Genomic DNA, 18,295 nt, shown 5'->3' with positions numbered 1-18,295 from the left:
AAAAACCATATTAAGCCAAATGAGTCAAAAAATAACGTAAATACGCCAAAGCAAAAATCGTTTCAGCAATAAGCCAGAAGCTATTTTTATATAATTCGAACCAGCTTGGTTCGAACTCCATTTCTACATAATTCGAACCAGCTTGGTTCGAATTATATACAAACACATACACACACATAATTCGAACCAGCTTGGTTCGAATTACACACAAACACACGCACACACTAATTCGAACCAGCTTGGTTCGAATTACACACAGTAATTCATGGTATAATTCGAATTATGCTGTTAAAAAATTAATAATTTATTAAAAAAATTTATTAAAAAATTTATTAAAAAAATTAATAATTAAAAAATTAAAAAATATATATTTTTTTCATACGTTAAAAAAAAGTTAACAAAATATTTAATTACGAGACTTCTTTAAAATATTAATGAGCTTCAATTGAATTCCATACAATACTTTTCTGTCCATTTTAATAGTTCATGAATATTTTTAATAAATTTTTTTAAATTATACTACAAAAAATATTTTATCCTATGCAAAACAATTTAAAAAAATGGCTTAAAAATGTTAGGAGTACTATAAAAATTTGTAATGTTATAATAACTTAGGTAAATACATGATGTACTCAAATTTTAAATAAATACTCTACATAGTCAATAATAATTAAAAATGAAAGAAAATATTTTATTCCATACAAAATAATTAAAAAATATATTTTATTCTATACAAAATAATTTTAAAAAATGGCTTAAAAGATGTTATGAGTACTATAAAAGTTTGTAATATTCTAGTGATTTAGGTAAATACATGATAAAAATATTTTTTTTTTAATTTCTAAATTATTAGTGACTATGTGGAGTATTTCTTTAATGTCCTAAGTCATTAGGACATTACAAATTTTTATAGTACTTCTAACAGCTTTTAAGCCATTTTTTAAATTATTTTGCATAAAATAAAATATTTTTTTGTAGTATAATTTAAATAAATTTATTAAAAAATATTCATGATAATTTTTTAATAAAAATATTTTCTTTGACCCATGTAAGGGGTTAGGCACTTTTCTTTAAAAAATTTTATTGCTCATATTAAAACTAGCTTAATCTTCGGTTTTATTTTATTTTATTTCTTTTGTTACTAAAGATAGGAAAGTTTAAATTTGTGATCTCTTAAACGAATATGAGAAAATTATACCATTTGAGTTATAATTTATTGACGATTTTAATTTGTATTTAAAAATTATGCATAAGTCAATTTAATCTTTAAAAATACTAACATAATTAAATTGTCGTATATTATGTTTTTATCGTGTCATGTGATACTTAATGATATATAATATATCATTAGTAGAAAATTAACAATAATTAATATTTTTTGGACCAAATTAAACCACTAACTTTTTTTAAAGATTAAATTAATTTATACGTAATCTTTTAGAAATTAATTTGAATATTACTCCTTTTGAAATCCTCTATTGTTATGAATTTAACTTATTTGATTTTAAAAAAAATTGCTGTAACAGTTTCTTTTCATTTCAATGATCAATTTGAGATGATCTAAAAAGAGGACAAATTTATCATTTATCATCTTATACTAGTATCAATTCAGTGTTGGTGGATTGAATTGAATGGGATATGATTGAAAGTTTAGAACTAATTGAAATGGTCAATAATTCAATTAGCATGTTCATGTTCATGGACCACGCTCTTGTTCTTGTCTCTCCCAATATAGAATGAACAAATTGGAATTTTTTTTTTATATATTCTTGAATGAAAGAATTGTTCTTATTAAAAACTATACTCAACGTAGTTTGACAATGATTGATTACAATAGAAGTGAAATATACATAATATTATAATGGTGAAATATATAATCTCATGTAAATTTCTTAAAAGGTTAGAAATTGAAATATTAGAAATTAGAGTAGCCACTTTGAGGATGAATTTTATTTATTAATCATTACTCTCAATTGATTTTAAAAAAAAAAAGCAATTCAGTTACTATATATGGCAATGAAAATACTTGTAATGAAGAATGAGATATTTACTTTTGCTTATTTCAAAATTACGGTTATAACCGTTTTCGGTATCTATAAAATTTATGCTTTTTATTAATTAATTTTTCTTATATTTTGTTCAGAAAAAAAAATTAAAATAGTTTATTATATTTTGGCCTTTAAAATTAACTCATTTTAGCTAAATTTTGACATAGAAAAAAACATTAATTAAACCGTCATATTTTTATTATTTTATATATGCTACATCAATAACCGAAACAAGCAAACAAAAGCTAATTAATATAAAATATTTTAAAATTTTATTGAGAAAATAGTCAAAATATTCAGTTTAGTACTTAAAGTTACACTCGAGTTTTAATTTAGTCCTTGAAGTTTCAATTGTTTCAATTTAGTTCATAAACTTTTCAATTGACTCTGTGACAGAAACCACCACAGAGACTAACGTGATTAAAATTTAAAAACTAAATTGAAATAATTAAAATTTTAAAGACTAAATTAAGGCTCGAATGTAACTTCAGTATAGAGTATTTTCTCAATTTTATTTAACCCCAAAAAGTTGTTGTTAATGTAATTCACCTATGTTTGAAGCCCAAGAAAATTGGACCCACAATTGTAGAAAATATTACATGGTTTTTGTCTAGTCAACATCACCCTTCTTTTCCTTCTCTTTTCCCATCCTTAAAACCCCCTCTTCCTCTCACCTTCTTAGCTAAGAAAGCCTCTTTCTCATTTCACACACACCTCCATTCATATATGAACCTCATAATCTCTTCCAATTAAAGCACCTTACTCTTCTCTCTCTCTCTCTCTTAGAATCTTCACTCCAAATTTCACTACAATATTTTGGTTGATCCATTTGGCATTTATATACTATAGTCTATTACCAACACACTTGGCCTAATCCAAGTGGTTCTATATTCTAATTCCTTGTTCCCTATTCTATGTGCTTGTATTCTTCTTAATGAATCATCATATGTTTTTGGTAACCCATCTGAAATTTCCAACACTAAGTTCCCACTTCTTCACATACCCTTTTTCAAATCATTGATGTATATTCACTTTGTAAAATGTCCAATACTATATATACAATCAAATTGGCATCTTTTTTAGTCCTATAGTTTTTGTGCAAAAGCTCAAATTAAGATTCAAGTCTATTATTAATAATATTATATATAATTCTCCAAAAATGGAACAAGTTAGTATTGTTGGTGAGTTAATGCAAGGAAAGGAGTTAGCAAAGAAGCTCTTTGACCATTTGAATTCACCATCACCATCATTATCATCATCATCATCATCACATGAATCTAATGAAGCTTTGATAGAGAAGATACTTTCAACCTATGAGAAAGTACTCACCATGCTCAGTAACACCAACTTCATGAAGGATTCTTCTCATTGTTCATCTTCTTCTCTTGCAAATGGCAGCACAAAAAGTGAGGTCTTGGACAAAGAGGATGTTGCAAAGCACAAACAAGTGTCCAAGAAAAGGTAGAGTTTTTAATATTCATAACTTGCCAAATTCTTGTTCTTTTGTGATTTTTTGGGGGATGAGACTCTCAAGATTCATGATCTGGAAAATTTTCAATTTGGGGTTCTTAAAAATTTGAACTTTTTTGTGGGATTCAGAAAGACTATGTCAATGTGGACAAAGCAAGTGAGGGTGTGTTTGGGAACAGAACTTGATGGTTCTATGGAAGATGGATATAGCTGGAGAAAATATGGACAGAAGGACATTCTTGGAGCCAAGTTTCCAAGGTTAGAAATTTAGAATTATTCATCTAAAAAAAAAAATATTTTTTTCCAATAATAACTCTTGAAATGATAAAAATATTAATATATTTATTATTGAATTGTACTATTTTTTAACATACTAATAATAATTTGACACTCTAAATATATTAATTGTTAGATATACCAATTCTATCATATTGGCATATATTATTGAATATGATAGAAACATTCACTTCATTAGCATTTTTTGATATAATAAATATCTTCTAGTTAGTCACAAAGGGGGACATAGGTACCCATATAACTACCACACCATTGGTGAGTTAACCAATGATTATATAAACGGGGACAAATAAACAATAAAAAAAAGATAACATTTATTTTTCCAGCTATATAATAAGGACAAATTGCTTTTTTAAAACTTATCCAAAGGACAACATTAGATAGATTCAATTCAATGCAAGATAGCAGCTTTTTTATTAATGCATTTAGGTTTCATTTTTCATGTGGTTTTATTGTGTTATAGAAGCAATAACTGTAAAAATCAGAGACAAAGTTATTTGGGGGCCCTATTTAGTTTTGGAAGCACATGTTCTCAATTTATTGCACTGAAAAATCAATAGAATGCAGCCAAATCCAAACCATAATAATATACTAATGTTCCTTTTGTTATTTTGTCATTCATAGTCATATTTTGTAAGTGCCTAATTTCAAGGTTTCTAAAGAATTACAAAATATAATGAAGGGAGAAGAAATAATTATATATTTATAGTCCTTAAAAATTGATGTTGTTGGCAAAATAATTTTTAGAAGATTGTATCTCTACTTAGTATACTTAAGAGTATTAGCTCCATTTGATAAATTTATTTAATAATTAATTAAAATTAATATAATTACTATTTTATCAATAAAAACAGAATGCAGCTGGGGATTTAATTTAATTATTAAATAAATTAATCTTCTAAACATATAGAATATGTATTCAAATTTTTTTAAGATATTTGTTGAACAAGCAATATTTTAAAGATTATTTTGGATTATTTTATAATAATACAAGTTTTTTTATTTTAAAAAGATTTATATGTGTTGCTGACAAAGATTGGCTTTGGATTGCAGAGGATATTTCAGATGTACACATAGACATGTACAAGGTTGTTTGGCCACAAAACAAGTGCAAAAATCAGATGAAGATCCAAATGTGTTGGAAATAACCTACAAAGGAAGACACACTTGCATTCAAGTTAGTCATCACTCAAAAAAACCAAACATGGCCTTATTATTAGAAGAACAACCCAAGAATCATCAACCAACACAAAAAGAGATGAAAACAGAACAACCCTCACAAGAACTTGAAGTCAAACTTGATGACTTTGACTTTGACTTTGACCCTGACACAAAGGAGAACATTTTCTCTTCACTTTGCTTCACTTCCCCATCAATAGTTTCTGAAAATGATGAAGACAACAACAAAATGTTCTCTTACATTGAAAGCTTTTCTCCTGAATTCATATCACCAACAACAAATTCAGAATCAAACAACATTTTCCACTTTAATGATGGACTAGGCCTATGTGTTCAAACCTCAGATTCTGATTTTAGTGATAATGTTTCAGCACCAACTTCATCAGTCTCTAATTCATCAATACAAGGCTTGGATTTTCACTCCTTTGATGAAAAGGTGGATTTTGACAATTATTACTCCATAAACTCCTAGGATTTTTCTCTTCATATGAAGATTTTCCCACCACTTTTAAGTTAAATAGCATAATTTTGATACCAACAAGGACATATTTTTATATATGCCAAGATTAAGTGGTGAGTTTTGTAGGATCCTAATTAGCACAATTATGTGTCATGTGAATAGACAATAAAATTTCACTTTGATGCTAGTTAAGAGAGTTTAGTTTTCATGTACCTAGGACGATGTAATGTGAAAATAATGTAATATATCCATGCATGTGTCTTGTTCTGGCTCAATAAGGCTAGTAGCAAGATTTTGTCCAATATTCTCTTTATATATATATATAATAAATGTGTTTTTGCAATAAACTATAGTAGCTAAAATTTCGATTTAACACTTAAAATCTTTTAATATTATGATTTTAAATGAGTCAATCGATTTTACAAAATTTATACTAAATTTTACGATTTTACAATTTAAATCTTATTACGATTTAACGTTTTACGTACTTAATTTATTTTTTTTATTTTACGTAAAATCTCGATTTTTTTTACCTTTCTAGGAATATATCATATAAAAGTCTTACATTGGTTATAATTTAATTTTTTAATTTGTTTTATTATTTTAATTATCTTAAGTTTGTAATAACTATTTGAGAATTTTTTTTGTTTTTATAATATATTAGTTCATTAATAGGCACAAACCTATTTATTGATTTAATTTTTTTATAAATTAAATATATGTAATAATAGTCACGTTGATAAATATGTCATATTTTAATTTAGAAATCTTGGATTCAAGTTTTGTATATAATGCTTTTTAATTTATTATATATAGTGAAAGATATTTTGAAAGAGAAAGTTATACAAAAAAAAAACTCTCTTATATTCGTATTTTAGTAGAGGTAGATGTCCGGTCCTAAGGCTAAGGCATATGCTTAATTTGTGTTTTCATTTTTTATTTTTTATTTATTTCTAAAGTTAATAGTTTTAAAAAAAACAAAAGTATAAGCGATAAAATTATTTTATTTTTGCATATTCTATTACAAAATTTTAAAATAAATAACACTAGAAAATAAAAATACAAACCAAACAAAATATTTTCTATTATTTTTTCTTTAGCGATTTCTAAATAATTTATTTTGGTCTAAAATCCTATTTGGTTTGAAAATAATATTTATTAAAAAAAACTGGTTTTTCTTTTGTTGTCTTTTTTTTTTGTCAAGGTTTTTCTTTTCCTGCCTGAAGAGAGAAAACTTCTTAGTCCAACTTAAATATGCTGTTGGGCTTTCTGAAATATCTTGTTCCTAATATGTTCTTTATAATGTTTTCAGTTATGGTCACTTTTTTATTGGACACTCTTCACTACTATGCTTTGATATTGGTCTTAAGATTATTTTTCAACTTGTATTGGTCCTAAATTTGATTACAGACTATTGGATCAATATATTTTGGTTTTATTTTATCTTCAACAAAAGCCCATATTAACTTTTAAATATGGTGCTGTTGGGTTTTCTGACAAATATTTGTTCTAGATTTGATGTTTATTATTTTTATAGTTATGATCAATTTGTCATTTCGGTATTATATATTTAATTTTTTTAAATATTTTAAAAATATTGATATTTTAGTAATTTTAATTATTGATCTTAATTATATCTATATATTTTATATTCAATCAGTATTCTTGTTAAAACGCTTCTTAACTTATATTCGATAAAATTCCAGATACCAAGGCCAAGGCTAATATTTTAATTTGTTATGCCAGTATTTATTATGACATATCATTATTTATCAAAAACGGATGAGAACAATGACCAAAATAAATCTTCTAGTTTTAGTTAAAAATTACAGGAACCCAACCAAAATAATATATTTTCATAAAAACTATTTCATACAAGACTATTTTTTTTAATTCTTAAAGGATGAACGAAATAAGATTCTTGAGTAGTATTAAATTCTCTACGCAATCAAAACCTCGGAAATTTTTAAACTACAAAATCCAATTAAAAATCGAATTAGTCTATAGTAATATTCAGAACAATTCAAACTTAAAATATTATTCATAGTTTCCAAACTCAACATACACACTCAAGGCTGAGGTGTTCAAATACATAGCTTTACTTCAGTCTTAAATAATAATGCAACATTATATAAAGGACAAAGTTTTGTAGCTAAAAACATGAATTATACTCAAATCAAAGCAATTAAAACAGAATCATTAGACAAAGACACTACATATAAAGATAATGCTTTTATTTCCTTTTCTTCTCTTCATATTCGATCTTGATTGCATCTCCTCCATCTTCATCTTCATCATTTTGGTCTTGCCCATCAATCTACAAAAATTCAAGGGTACACTCCTTGTTACAAAAGATGATATATGAAATAGTAAATATAGCCGTAAACAAGTAAGTGCGTGTAAGGATTATCAATGATTAAATGATCAAATTCGTCTCTAAAAAATATTTGTTCTCTAAATTGGTTTTCGAAATATATTTTTAATCAAATTTATCATTCAAAAATTTTAAATTAGTCACATTAGTCTTTTCATCGTTTTCATTGTTGATGGCGTCAAAATTTACTTAAATGACACCGCACTAGCTACATCATACACTTAACCGTTCTAATTAGGTGCTAACATGATAAGTTTATCTAATCTAATTAGGACAATCATCTATCTCTAAGAATTGAAGATTATATATGGAATTGATCCATGTTGTTGGGAAGAAATGACAAGAGTCTACAAGAAATGATATGAAGTTCTTCAAGAGAAACACTTGGAAAGCACGTGGGAAATGATTCCATTCTTCCTCCCCATATTCTCAAATAGCGCAATTTAATAGCTCTGTAAAGTCAATCAGGTAAATCTTTCAACTTGAATGATCCATATTAATCTCAATTCTCAAGTACTTGAAAACTTTTAGATAGTTGAATTTGTCAGAGGCCAATTACTCCTTCATTGTTAATTTGCAAGTTCATGTACATGATCATGCATTTTGAGTCTTTTAAATGTCATTGAATTTTTCAAATTCAAGGAGTAAGAAGAACCGAAGAAGCATCAATTTGAAGCAAAGCGAAACCAGCTTATTAATATACAACTCTCCAATGTCTTCTAGTTAACAACAAAAATATTATTTAATTTATACACTAAAATTAATCATTATGTATTTTTGTATAGGTATATATATAGTTTAATTTATTTTTAATGTGTATTCTTGCTATTTTGTATAAAAAAGTTAATAAAGGAAAGAAGTATTTTTTTTTTACCAATTTTTAGGTGAATATAAAGAGATTATGTCATTTGAGCTATAATTCGTTGGCAAAGAAAGAAATACTCTTAATTATATATTAAATAGAATAATTATTTATTAGGCTCATTTCTATACAAATAAAAATTTTTCTTAGTTTTATATCTGTAATATTTTATACCAATTAGCTTCAGAATTTAATTATTTTTTGAATAAATTAATAAAAAATAATACAAATAATTGTTTAAATATAATTGTATTTTAATTTTTCATTCTATTACGTACACGTTGAGGTTAATTTGAAATAAAAGATAATGGACTTGTTGTAACTGCCATGCATATTGTGCTTTGACTGTGTCGTCATTTGAGAATCATGCGCCTTCATGGAAACCGGGGTTTTTCTACAGAATCCGTTTTACGTTTGGAGTTAGCTAACCAGCAGTGGCGACAGACATGCGTCTTCCTTTTCTATGGCAGCAATTTTTCGGACTTTGATGGTCATTTATGGTAGAAGTGGAATAAGGTGGGTTCAAGAGCGTCAAAATCTATAGCTAGCTAAAACGATAGTGGAAGCACTGTTGAGTTAAGAAATTAACTAAATTAATTAATGATGACAAACATTATTTTTGAGCAAAATAAATAATTAGTGTTGATTAATCATATCTACTTATTAACTAATTGTTTATTGTTGCAGGCCAAATATTAATAGCCCAAATGGAATAAAAGGCATTCAGCAAAGAATATTGGGCTGAAAGCAAAATAAAGAGTCCAAGCAAAAGCAAAGGAAGAAACCAAAGAAATTAAATCGAGCCATGCATACTAATACCCGATCCAAGCCCGAACTGGTTTCAGAATTGAAATTCCCTCTCTCTTGCTTAACTAAAAGCAACGTTCTTTTTCCTTCTAATCAAGTCACATCAAGATTTCAGAAAAAGCAAGAAAGAGAAAGAGAAAAAAGCTTCTTCCATAAGCCCTAACCAAAGAAGCAAGAGAGAGAGTTGAAGCTTGTAGCACAGAAGCTAAATCAAGCTTAAGAAAGGTAAACCATATCATCTTGCATGCATCAGATCTTCATCCTTTCTTCCCTACTCTGCTCTATCCGAAAATGGCTTTGAAGGGAAAGTTGTTCTCTGCCCTATTCTGCTGTGTATCTACGTCTTAATCAAAATTTGGGGACCAGTTGGTGTTCAGGGTTCAGATTTGGTTGACCATTGGAAAACAATTTCGGTTACTCCTTTGTGGCTTCGGTCAAGTTGGAAAAGTCAGAAGGAACGGTTCTACTTTGATGATTAAGGAGAAAAAGTGAATCTGTGGTTGGTGAAGCTCAAGGCTCAAGATGTTGACTTTGGAAGAAGAACCAAGGAACATGCTAGGAGATAAAAAGAAGCTTGTTGTTCATTCTGAGGTAAGGAGAGATAACCAGTGAACTTGATGTGTTTTGTTCTGAGAGATCTTTGAAGAAGTTCAACTAACTGGACAGTGTAACCAATCAAGGTGCATTCGCCAGTATGAAGAACTAAATCAGAGGCTTACTAATCTGGTTTTTCGCATAGCACAGAGGCTGTTGATGAAGTCAATCTCCTTCATGTTTTCTGATTGTAAGTACTTTTCTAAGCTTATCTTTCTGTAATTTCTTGAGAGAAAAGGCAAAGTGAGAAAGCTTAAGAAAAAAAGCCATGAGTGGAAAAGGGCTGAGAGATACACTTGAGAGAAAAGCCTAGAGTTATTTTCAGATTTCTTTAGGTTGGTTAAGTGTCTTGTATCTTGTACTGTTTGGTATCCTTTCTTAGTTGGGTTAGCACTAAGAGAAAATAGTTAGTGTTAGCATAGCCAATGTCAAGTTAAGCTAGAACTTGAGTGTGAAATTGGTGTATGTAATACTGTTAACTATAGTGAAATTCTTCCATATTTGTGGAGGAGACTGGATGTAAGTTGCATAGCACAAAGCAACCAAACCAGGATACATGCTGGTGTTAGCTTTTTCTTCTCTGTCATGTTCTGTTTTCTGTTATTCCTGTCTCATAAATTTTCGCTTCAGAGTTCAAACAGAATCAGATTTGTAGCTTTGCTTAAAAAGGGTCAAAACAGCAACTTAAAAGGAAGGCATAGATTCAACCCCCCCTTCTCTAAGCCTACCACAACCTTCAAGCACCTGCCAGCAAACAAAACAGTGAAAATATTTGAAAACATCACATCGACAATAACAGAGTAACAGAGGAATTAGTCTTTTTGTTAGTGCTGGTTTGTTTGTTCAGCCCATGACAAAAAAAAAATAATAACAATAATAAATAAATTAAATTTACCTGATAACTTTTGATAGTAGGTTAACTTTTAAGGAGTGCTGCGCTCCCTACTTTATCTGGAGTACACTAGCTTTTGCCATAAACTATTGAACGTAATGATATTTAAAAGAAAAAATTAAATAGTTGACTTACGATCTATTTTTTTGAGTGGGTAGGCCAAAAGGTGTGATAGGCCAAAAGGTGGAGCAATCTATAACTTTAGACTTATCATCATTAAAAATATGATCATCTAACATCGCTTCTAAATAAGTTGCCTGTACAAGAATAAATTCATGACACAAAAAAAAGTGAATTGTAAATGAGTTAAATTGACTAAGAGTACTAATTACAACAAATGGTTATTTAAATTGTTAAGTTGTTAAGTGATTCTAAATCATTGAGTACTGATTTAGAACAAATAATTACCACTTTAATTGCGTTCCTTTTGCGTTGTTGATGTTTTTCGACAGAAGGCAGTGAATCCAATATGATTAGGCGACGACTTATAAAGTCAACAATAACCAAATACCAATGTAGTTCCTCACAGATAGGGATAAACACCTGCGATAAACCTTAAACCATTATAAACACTAAAAATAGATAATAGTACATTAATGGAAAACAAATAGGTCACTCGTACCCTAATGACGTGGCTAATTTTCAGTGACATATATGCTCCAAGGAAATCAAAGATAACCTCTGCCGGTGTATATTTGTCGATTAAAGCATATTGCTGCATACAAATAAATATTGTTAAATGAAAATATGCTTTCAATTTAACAACTATTTTTGAACTGCTAATTTAATTATACACTTTACCGTGTGAGTACATAGCATGGGTTAGTCTAGAAAAAAGAACTTCTTTTAAATTAGTATATCCAATCAAACTATTAGACCAAAATATTAACTAAGAATTTCTTTATATTATAGGGATAACTTTACTGCAAAATGTGTAGGCATGAACCAGCAAATTGGATCTTCATTCCTACGTCGAAATATACGTGTCATCATAAGTGCCACCAGGTTTATAACCTACAATATGTTACAATTATATGTAAAACATGTTTATTGGTAAATAGGGGCTTAAAAATATAATTACAAGAAAAAGAATAATATGCATTTACTCGTGATTCGACACATCTCTCTGGGACAAGACAATCTAAATGTACTTCTGTAACCCTTTTCATCTGAGATTACCAACTCTTTAGAACTGCCAAATCCATAAAGTGGTTAGCTGGGAGAAGCATAGAATTTTTACACCATTACATTATACACATAATCATTAACCACACGTACGGATCTAACGTATCCGAAAAAATATAGGCTGCAACAGCTACCTGAGATTCGGTTAACATCATCGAAGCAGTAGGCTCAAATGCAACAAGTGTCCACCACTGAAGATGAAAAAAATAGTTTCAAGGTTACACTAAAAAATAAAATAAAGAAAAAAGAATAAATAAACGAAAGAAAAAAATTAAAGTTACCTTTGGCAGTACAGTTCCTACTCTAACATGTGATTGTCCATTAGGTGGAGTTGTAGCTTCACGAGTAATATCCAAGTGGAATAACTTTTTGGGTTGAATTGGCATGATACCAGTAAGATCACTAATTTTTGTACTTTTCGAAGAATGCACAACTACAGTAGGATCCAACATGGAACTACTATTTGTGGAAGTTTTATGTTGTCCCATGATCAAATCAATTTTTTGGTGTAGAACATGAATGACCGATTCTAAATTTTCTGTTGTCCCATGATCAAATCAATTTTTTGGTGTAGAATACACGCCACATCTCATTTGACGTTTGGTCCAAACCGACAGAGTAAATCACATAAGAGCCAGTTTGCCTCATATTTATTACCTTCATTGATGCAGCCCGTACAAAGATTGGTTGGAACATATGAAATATTGATAGGGTGTAAACATTGGCAGCACTCCTCTCCAACTGTTGAAAACAGGTTTGCATACTGGGTCTCCCATTCACAGAGGCGAGGTCAGCCTGGACCTCTTTCCACCTTATATGGTCGACACAACGATTAAAGTGTTGAATGAACTCAACCAGATTGTACCTTGAGTTGACATACTTTGCAATGATCGAGTTTAATCCCTCGCACCGAGAAGTAGTCCGAAAACCAGCAAAAAACTTCCCTCTTATATGTGCAGTTGCCCATGAATGTCTCTTTTTATACATATCTAGGACCCAATTCTTGTTTTCGACACCAAATCCCTCAACCATTTCAAACCACTTTTGACGAAATACATCAATTTCATAGTCGCCTAGCATACACTTTCTAAACATGGATGTAAACTGGGGCTTGCCAATGTTACTTGTTGCGTTGCGAATCAGATGCCATGCACATAATCTATGATGTGCATTAGGAAACTCTTTCTCAATGGCGAACTTCATTAATAGATCACCATCCGTGATCACCGAAACAGGTGCTTCCCATTCATTGCCACCTTCAGTTGTTGTAGCAACCACCTGTATGTGTCTTTTTCCTCATCGCAAATTAAAGCAGTAGCAAAGATAATTGTTTGATTGTGATGATTGACACCAGAAAATACCACCAGTGGACACATATATTTATTCCTCTTATAGGTAGCATCAAACGCGAGCACATCGCCAAATAATGAGTAGTCGGCCCTGTTGAGACCATCGCACCAGAATAAATTGCGCAAAGTACCATCGGCATCCATGTGATGATTAAAATAGAGAAAAGGGTCATTTGTTGCTTGATCTTCTAGATACTTCAAAGCTGCATATGCATCACCGGGTAATTAGCGCCTCTGCTTTGCTATTTTATTGTACATGTCCCTTTGCGTGAAAGAGAGATACTCGTAGCCACCTGCCTGATTTGCTAATACCCGATATATATGCCCAACACTAATCCCACCCTTTTTCATGTTAACCATGTGGCCAATATCAGCCTCAGACATGAATCTATGCCCAGGGAGCAATCCAGTCAACCGAGGATCCAGAAGCGGATGATTGTGTTCATCAGAAAAATAAGAAATAAACCAACGACCACTAGGTGCATCTACACGAATCTCCATCATTGCACTGCAGCCACACCTTGTCTCACGTGTAGGTTTTCTCTTAAGGTTTCCGATGCCGTAATTATTTGGCGGTCTAAATCCTTCACGATGACATACAAAATTCTTCAACTTAAGTGCGCCTGCACGACTCTTCCTAGTCCTGTTCTTCCGAGCACTAAAGCCTCTTGTCCTTGCATATCTATTGTAGAACTCAAATGCAATGTCGACATCAGAAAAGTGAAAATGACATACATCTTCATCCCTGATGTTCCAAAATTCAATCATCCCAATGTCTTCGAGTGAGTCAATGTTATACCCTTCATCGAAGCCGTGATAATCGAACATTGGTTCCACATTTGTGTCGTCCTCATCCATATAATCCACGTCAACTTCCTCATGTTTTTCTTCCTCCTGCTCATACTGATCATATGATGTATGCTCGCTATTAACCCCTTCATGAGAATATTCCTGACCCATAACTTCCTAAACACCAATACACAATTCAAAATGAAACTTAAGTTTGTATATAAATTGCCAAACACCGAGTACCAGTCATCACAAATCACAATCTTTTAAAATTGAAATCAATCCAATAGTGTCAATCTTAGGAATCATGGAATTGGACACGGGTTTCATTTATTGTATTAAGGGGAAATGAAGAAGCGTGAATCCAAAATCTAATGGTGAAACTATAGGAGTAAAAACAGAAAGACAAGAACAATTGGCAATGCCAGCTATGCATGCGGTGGGTGCAAAGGACAACAAAATATTAAAGAGTATATATCCTCTATCTATAATCTATCTATATTTCTGATCCCGATGTCGCAAAATCCCCGCCGCTCGCGGCCACTGAAGAACACATCGTTTTCCCTTTGAGAACCCCGCAAAGTTTGCTTGGCTGCCACCTCAATCCATAGAAACAGATTGCTCGCAAGATTAGATATGCATATGCCATTCCTGCTGAAATGACCCTATGCAGGACACACTGCTTTCTTTGAGTTGATTGATGAGGTGTTTAATTTTCTCGTTATATATTGTGAAAGGCACTTTCCTGTGCCAGCTGCTGCATCAGCACACAGAAGTGGTTTTGGCAATTTGTATAGAGTGGTGGCAAATTTACAGAGAGAGAGGTACTCAAATCCATAGAACATGGATGTGAGGAAATTTAATCATTAAAAGTATTGTGTTTGGAATCTTAGGGTTCTTAATTGCTAATGACTTGGAACAACATGGCAATTATTTTGGACAAACCATGTTCAGTGGCGCCATTAAATACAACAACATTACAAGCCTCTTAATAATTAATAACTATTCATTATTTCAATCCTTTTATTCAAACTGTAAAATCTGCATAACATTTAAGTTTTCAAACTTGTATCATGTCATTAAGATACAAGGTCAGAGGACCATTTTGTGACACATGATTTTCTCTATAAGCATCCGTATGGATTTAGCTAGCTTGTTTGTAACTATACATTTTAAGAATACTGGGCAAAGTTGAATGAATAATATAAAGTAATGGTGAGGTCAATTTTACATTAATCTACATATATGCTTACAAATTACAAGAACATAAGAAAAATACCTACTTGTAACATAGGATGGTAGTGAAGTCACAAGATATGGAAGCTGTGATATGTTTAAGAACTAATAACCAGATTAGAAATGAACTAGATATGTCACATATATGGTATACAATAAATCAAGTGCTACTTCATCCTAACCTTTTGATGTTATCAAATAGTGATCTGCTAGAGTGAAGACTCAAAGAATTCAGATGAAGTATGATTGGCCCTGATTCATCACCTTTATCCGGGATACAAATAATGATCAAGCTCCAATTAAGACTGAATACATGAAACATTACAAGAAAAAGAATCCAGAAATGAGAGAATAGACAAGAGAGATTAAAATATAACAATAAAAATGACCATGCAAACAATGAGACTACTGTTGCAAAATATATGCACCCAAGAATATTAAATCATGATCGATAAAATACTAAATTTTATTCTTTTTGGAGGTGGAGAACTCTTAATAACTAACCTGCAAAGAACACCTTAGACAGGATGAGCAGCACCCTAATAGGTTTCCACCATAATAACAACCATAAAGCAAGCTGAAACACAAGAAGGGGGAAGAATTATCAGTAGCTTCAGAACCTAGTCAACCTGAGAGTAGCACCTATTTAAAACCTCAAATCAATGTTTATCGAGGATCAAAACTGATGACACAAAGTTCAAAACATTTAAATCTCAAAGGTTATTAATTTTAAACCTTTCAATTGCAAAGATTTACGTGCATTACTGTTAGATAGTTCAACTAGCTGACTTCCAACACATTTTAACTACAGCCATCCCTAATGCCATTCATCCATAGGGCTATATCCTAATTTTCCTCCAATGATTTTTATAAGAGAGAGAAATAATGGGGGCGAGGAATAACAGGTAACTTGAGGGATGGCGAGCTTATATTTTGTTAAACAGGAGTCGGCACATTTTTTTATCTATTGAGAAAAGGTTTGGGACAGGTCACGCTAAGGATAGGGCAGCCAATCTTAACAGCTAAAACTGTAGCTTCCATGTCAATTCTATTCTTTACTTCCACTGAGAAATAGAAGCAGAAAAAGGAATAGGATCGTATAAAACTATGGCCCTCCTATAATAAAAGCCAAACCTAGTGCACTGAGCAGATATAAAATCTTGAGCAAGAGTTTTCACCTGAATAACGTAATCTACAACATTAATTGAATAGAAACTTGGTCTGAGTCCATCAGTAGATACTGCACGTGCCTACAAAACATTCATCAAAGCAGGTAAACACCAATCAGGTCATTGAAATAGCAAAACACAACGCCATTTAGAGTCCCACCTCTTGAACTGGCTTCGTTGAGGCTGGATTCACTACCAGCCTTCTTTACAAATGGAACTGAGGTTAAGAATCAGGATGGTGTTATTGAATCAGGTTTGGAGAATATCACTGATGAATCTAATGAGATTGGGAGTGAAGGTGAAATACCGCAACTTTTGGCTGGGACCAACGTGATGAATGTTATAGTAGTTGCAGCAGAATGTGCTCCCTGGTCAAAAACAGGTAACTAAAATTCAAATCAAAACACCAAGGAAACTCAAAGCAGGGCAAAAATCATTGCCTGAAAAGCTACCCTAAGGATTCAAAATTCATCATCTTGACTATTCTAAAAGAATCAAACCGAACTGAAAAAAAGGCAGAGGAAAAAGTATACCTTGCTGGGTTTGTCGTCCTCAACAAGAAGTGGGGTTGAGGAAAGTTGTCCTATTTCAGTGTCATCAAGGATCGCTCTGGTTCTCGTTCTTTCTCTAAATTGGCTTATGAATAGTTGTACCTAGTAACCTACCCTATATTGGTGATACTGATAGTTCGTTCCTCCGAGAATGTGACGAGGGGCGGCGGACGCAGGGAGCGGCGGCGTCTGATGCGTGTTGTGGCGGCGAGGGTAGGCGAACCAGAGAGAAGAAGGTGAGAAAATGGCGTTACCCTAGCAAACCTCTCTTTGAATCGCGGCGGACGCAGGGAGCGGCGGTGTCTGACGCGTGTTGTGGTGGCGAGGGTAGCAAACCAGAGAGGAGAAGATGAGAAAACGCGTTACCCTAGCAGACCTATCTTTGAATCTGGAACTGAATCTCTGAAACTAAAAGATAAAGGGAAAAAGTGTAAATAACAAAAGTTAAAGGGATCAAAATTTAATTAGTAAATTTTTCAAAAAAAAAAAACAGGGTACATTTTGTAATTATTTTTATAGTGGTTAATGATAAACCTACAGAAATGTAAGAGCAAGGAATCCATGGGCCGTTAATTAATGTGGCACATTTTTATCACATAATTGTTTTAACTTGTTATATTATTATTGGTGAATATTAGAATAAAGATTCTATAATTGTTTTTATGTGAAGATGCTTCTTTTTTGTTATTAAATGATGAATTATAGAATTTAATTTTATCATGTTATAAAAATATTATTTTTATTTAAAGTGTCACTAAACAAACAAATTACACTTTTAATACAAGTATTTTCATAAAAAAATATTTTTAACATCTTCATAAAAGTAGGTGAACTTATGATGTCAACTTTAAACGGTACAAGCTAAAGCAGAGATTAAAATAGAAACCTTTTAAATTGTATAAGAATAAAACCAAAAGAAATTTTTTATAAAAGACTAAAACAAATAAAAATATTTTATAAAGGCAAAAACTTATTTAAGCTGAAAAAAGGTTTTAATTAGGAATAAAGTAGCAATAGACTTAATTAATATTTA

At 31.0% G+C, this 18,295-nt stretch overlaps 2 protein-coding genes across 12 annotated transcripts; one reads left to right on the top strand and one right to left on the bottom strand.

The window, feature by feature from the left end:
- The first annotated feature begins 2,743 nt into the window (after nt 1-2,743).
- On the top strand, nt 2,744-5,756 carry LOC130944780 (probable WRKY transcription factor 46). The gene is made up of 3 exons (XM_057873311.1): nt 2,744-3,509; nt 3,648-3,776; nt 4,869-5,756. The coding sequence occupies exons 1-3, from the start codon at nt 3,208-3,210 to the stop codon at nt 5,464-5,466; spliced, it is 1,029 nt and encodes a 342-aa protein (XP_057729294.1). The 5' UTR covers nt 2,744-3,207; the 3' UTR covers nt 5,467-5,756.
- A 1,759-nt stretch (nt 5,757-7,515) lies between these two features.
- LOC130944639 (uncharacterized) lies at nt 7,516-17,785 on the bottom strand. Of its 11 annotated transcripts, none has more exons than XR_009072098.1 (14): nt 17,245-17,785; nt 17,019-17,079; nt 16,872-16,928; nt 16,721-16,792; nt 16,047-16,119; nt 15,725-15,847; nt 12,450-14,483; nt 12,303-12,359; nt 12,090-12,175; nt 11,908-11,997; nt 11,606-11,698; nt 11,392-11,526; nt 11,119-11,240; nt 7,516-7,771 (listed from the first exon to the last, which is right to left on the bottom strand). XR_009072098.1 is itself a non-coding variant. In XM_057873058.1 (13 exons), exons 8-13 carry the CDS (start codon nt 12,150-12,152, stop codon nt 7,654-7,656), a joined length of 621 nt encoding a protein of 206 aa, XP_057729041.1. In that variant the 5' UTR covers nt 12,153-12,175; nt 12,303-12,359; nt 15,725-15,847; nt 16,047-16,119; nt 16,721-16,792; nt 16,872-16,928; nt 17,019-17,079; nt 17,245-17,736; the 3' UTR covers nt 7,516-7,653. The 11 variants fall into 11 exon arrangements, 2 of the variants coding, with proteins under 2 accessions (XP_057729041.1, XP_057729043.1); XR_009072095.1 differs by lacking the exon at nt 12,450-14,483 and adding an exon at nt 15,590-15,629 and having other exon boundaries at nt 7,518-7,771; nt 17,245-17,735; XM_057873058.1 differs by lacking the exon at nt 12,450-14,483 and having other exon boundaries at nt 17,245-17,736.
- Between the last annotated feature and the right edge of the window lie 510 nt (nt 17,786-18,295).

Source organism: Arachis stenosperma, chromosome 8 (genome assembly GCF_014773155.1).
Source record: "Arachis stenosperma cultivar V10309 chromosome 8, arast.V10309.gnm1.PFL2, whole genome shotgun sequence".
NCBI classification, from domain to species: Eukaryota; Viridiplantae; Streptophyta; class Magnoliopsida; order Fabales; family Fabaceae; genus Arachis; species Arachis stenosperma.
The sequence above is the reverse complement of the archived record's forward strand: the minus strand, read 5'-3'. Positions and strand labels throughout refer to the sequence as shown.

Coding starts and splice junctions, on each gene's coding strand:
- LOC130944780 (XM_057873311.1), top strand. CDS start 3,208: ATGGAACAAGTTAGTATTGTTGGTGAGTTAATGCAAGGAAAGGAGTTA. Junction 3,510..3,647: donor AAACAAGTGTCCAAGAAAAG/GTAGAGTTTTTA, acceptor TGTGGGATTCAG/AAAGACTATGTCAATGTGGA. Junction 3,777..4,868: donor CTTGGAGCCAAGTTTCCAAG/GTTAGAAATTTA, acceptor TTTGGATTGCAG/AGGATATTTCAGATGTACAC.
- LOC130944639 (XM_057873058.1), bottom strand. CDS start 12,152: ATGAAAAGGGTTACAGAAGTACATTTAGATTGTCTTGTCCCAGAGAGA. Junction 11,699..11,907: donor TCATGCCTACACATTTTGCA/GTAAAGTTATCC, acceptor ATTTGTATGCAG/CAATATGCTTTAATCGACAA. Junction 7,772..11,118: donor CCCACTCAAAAAAATAGATC/GTAAGTCAACTA, acceptor GAATTTTTGTAG/ATTGATGGGCAAGACCAAAA.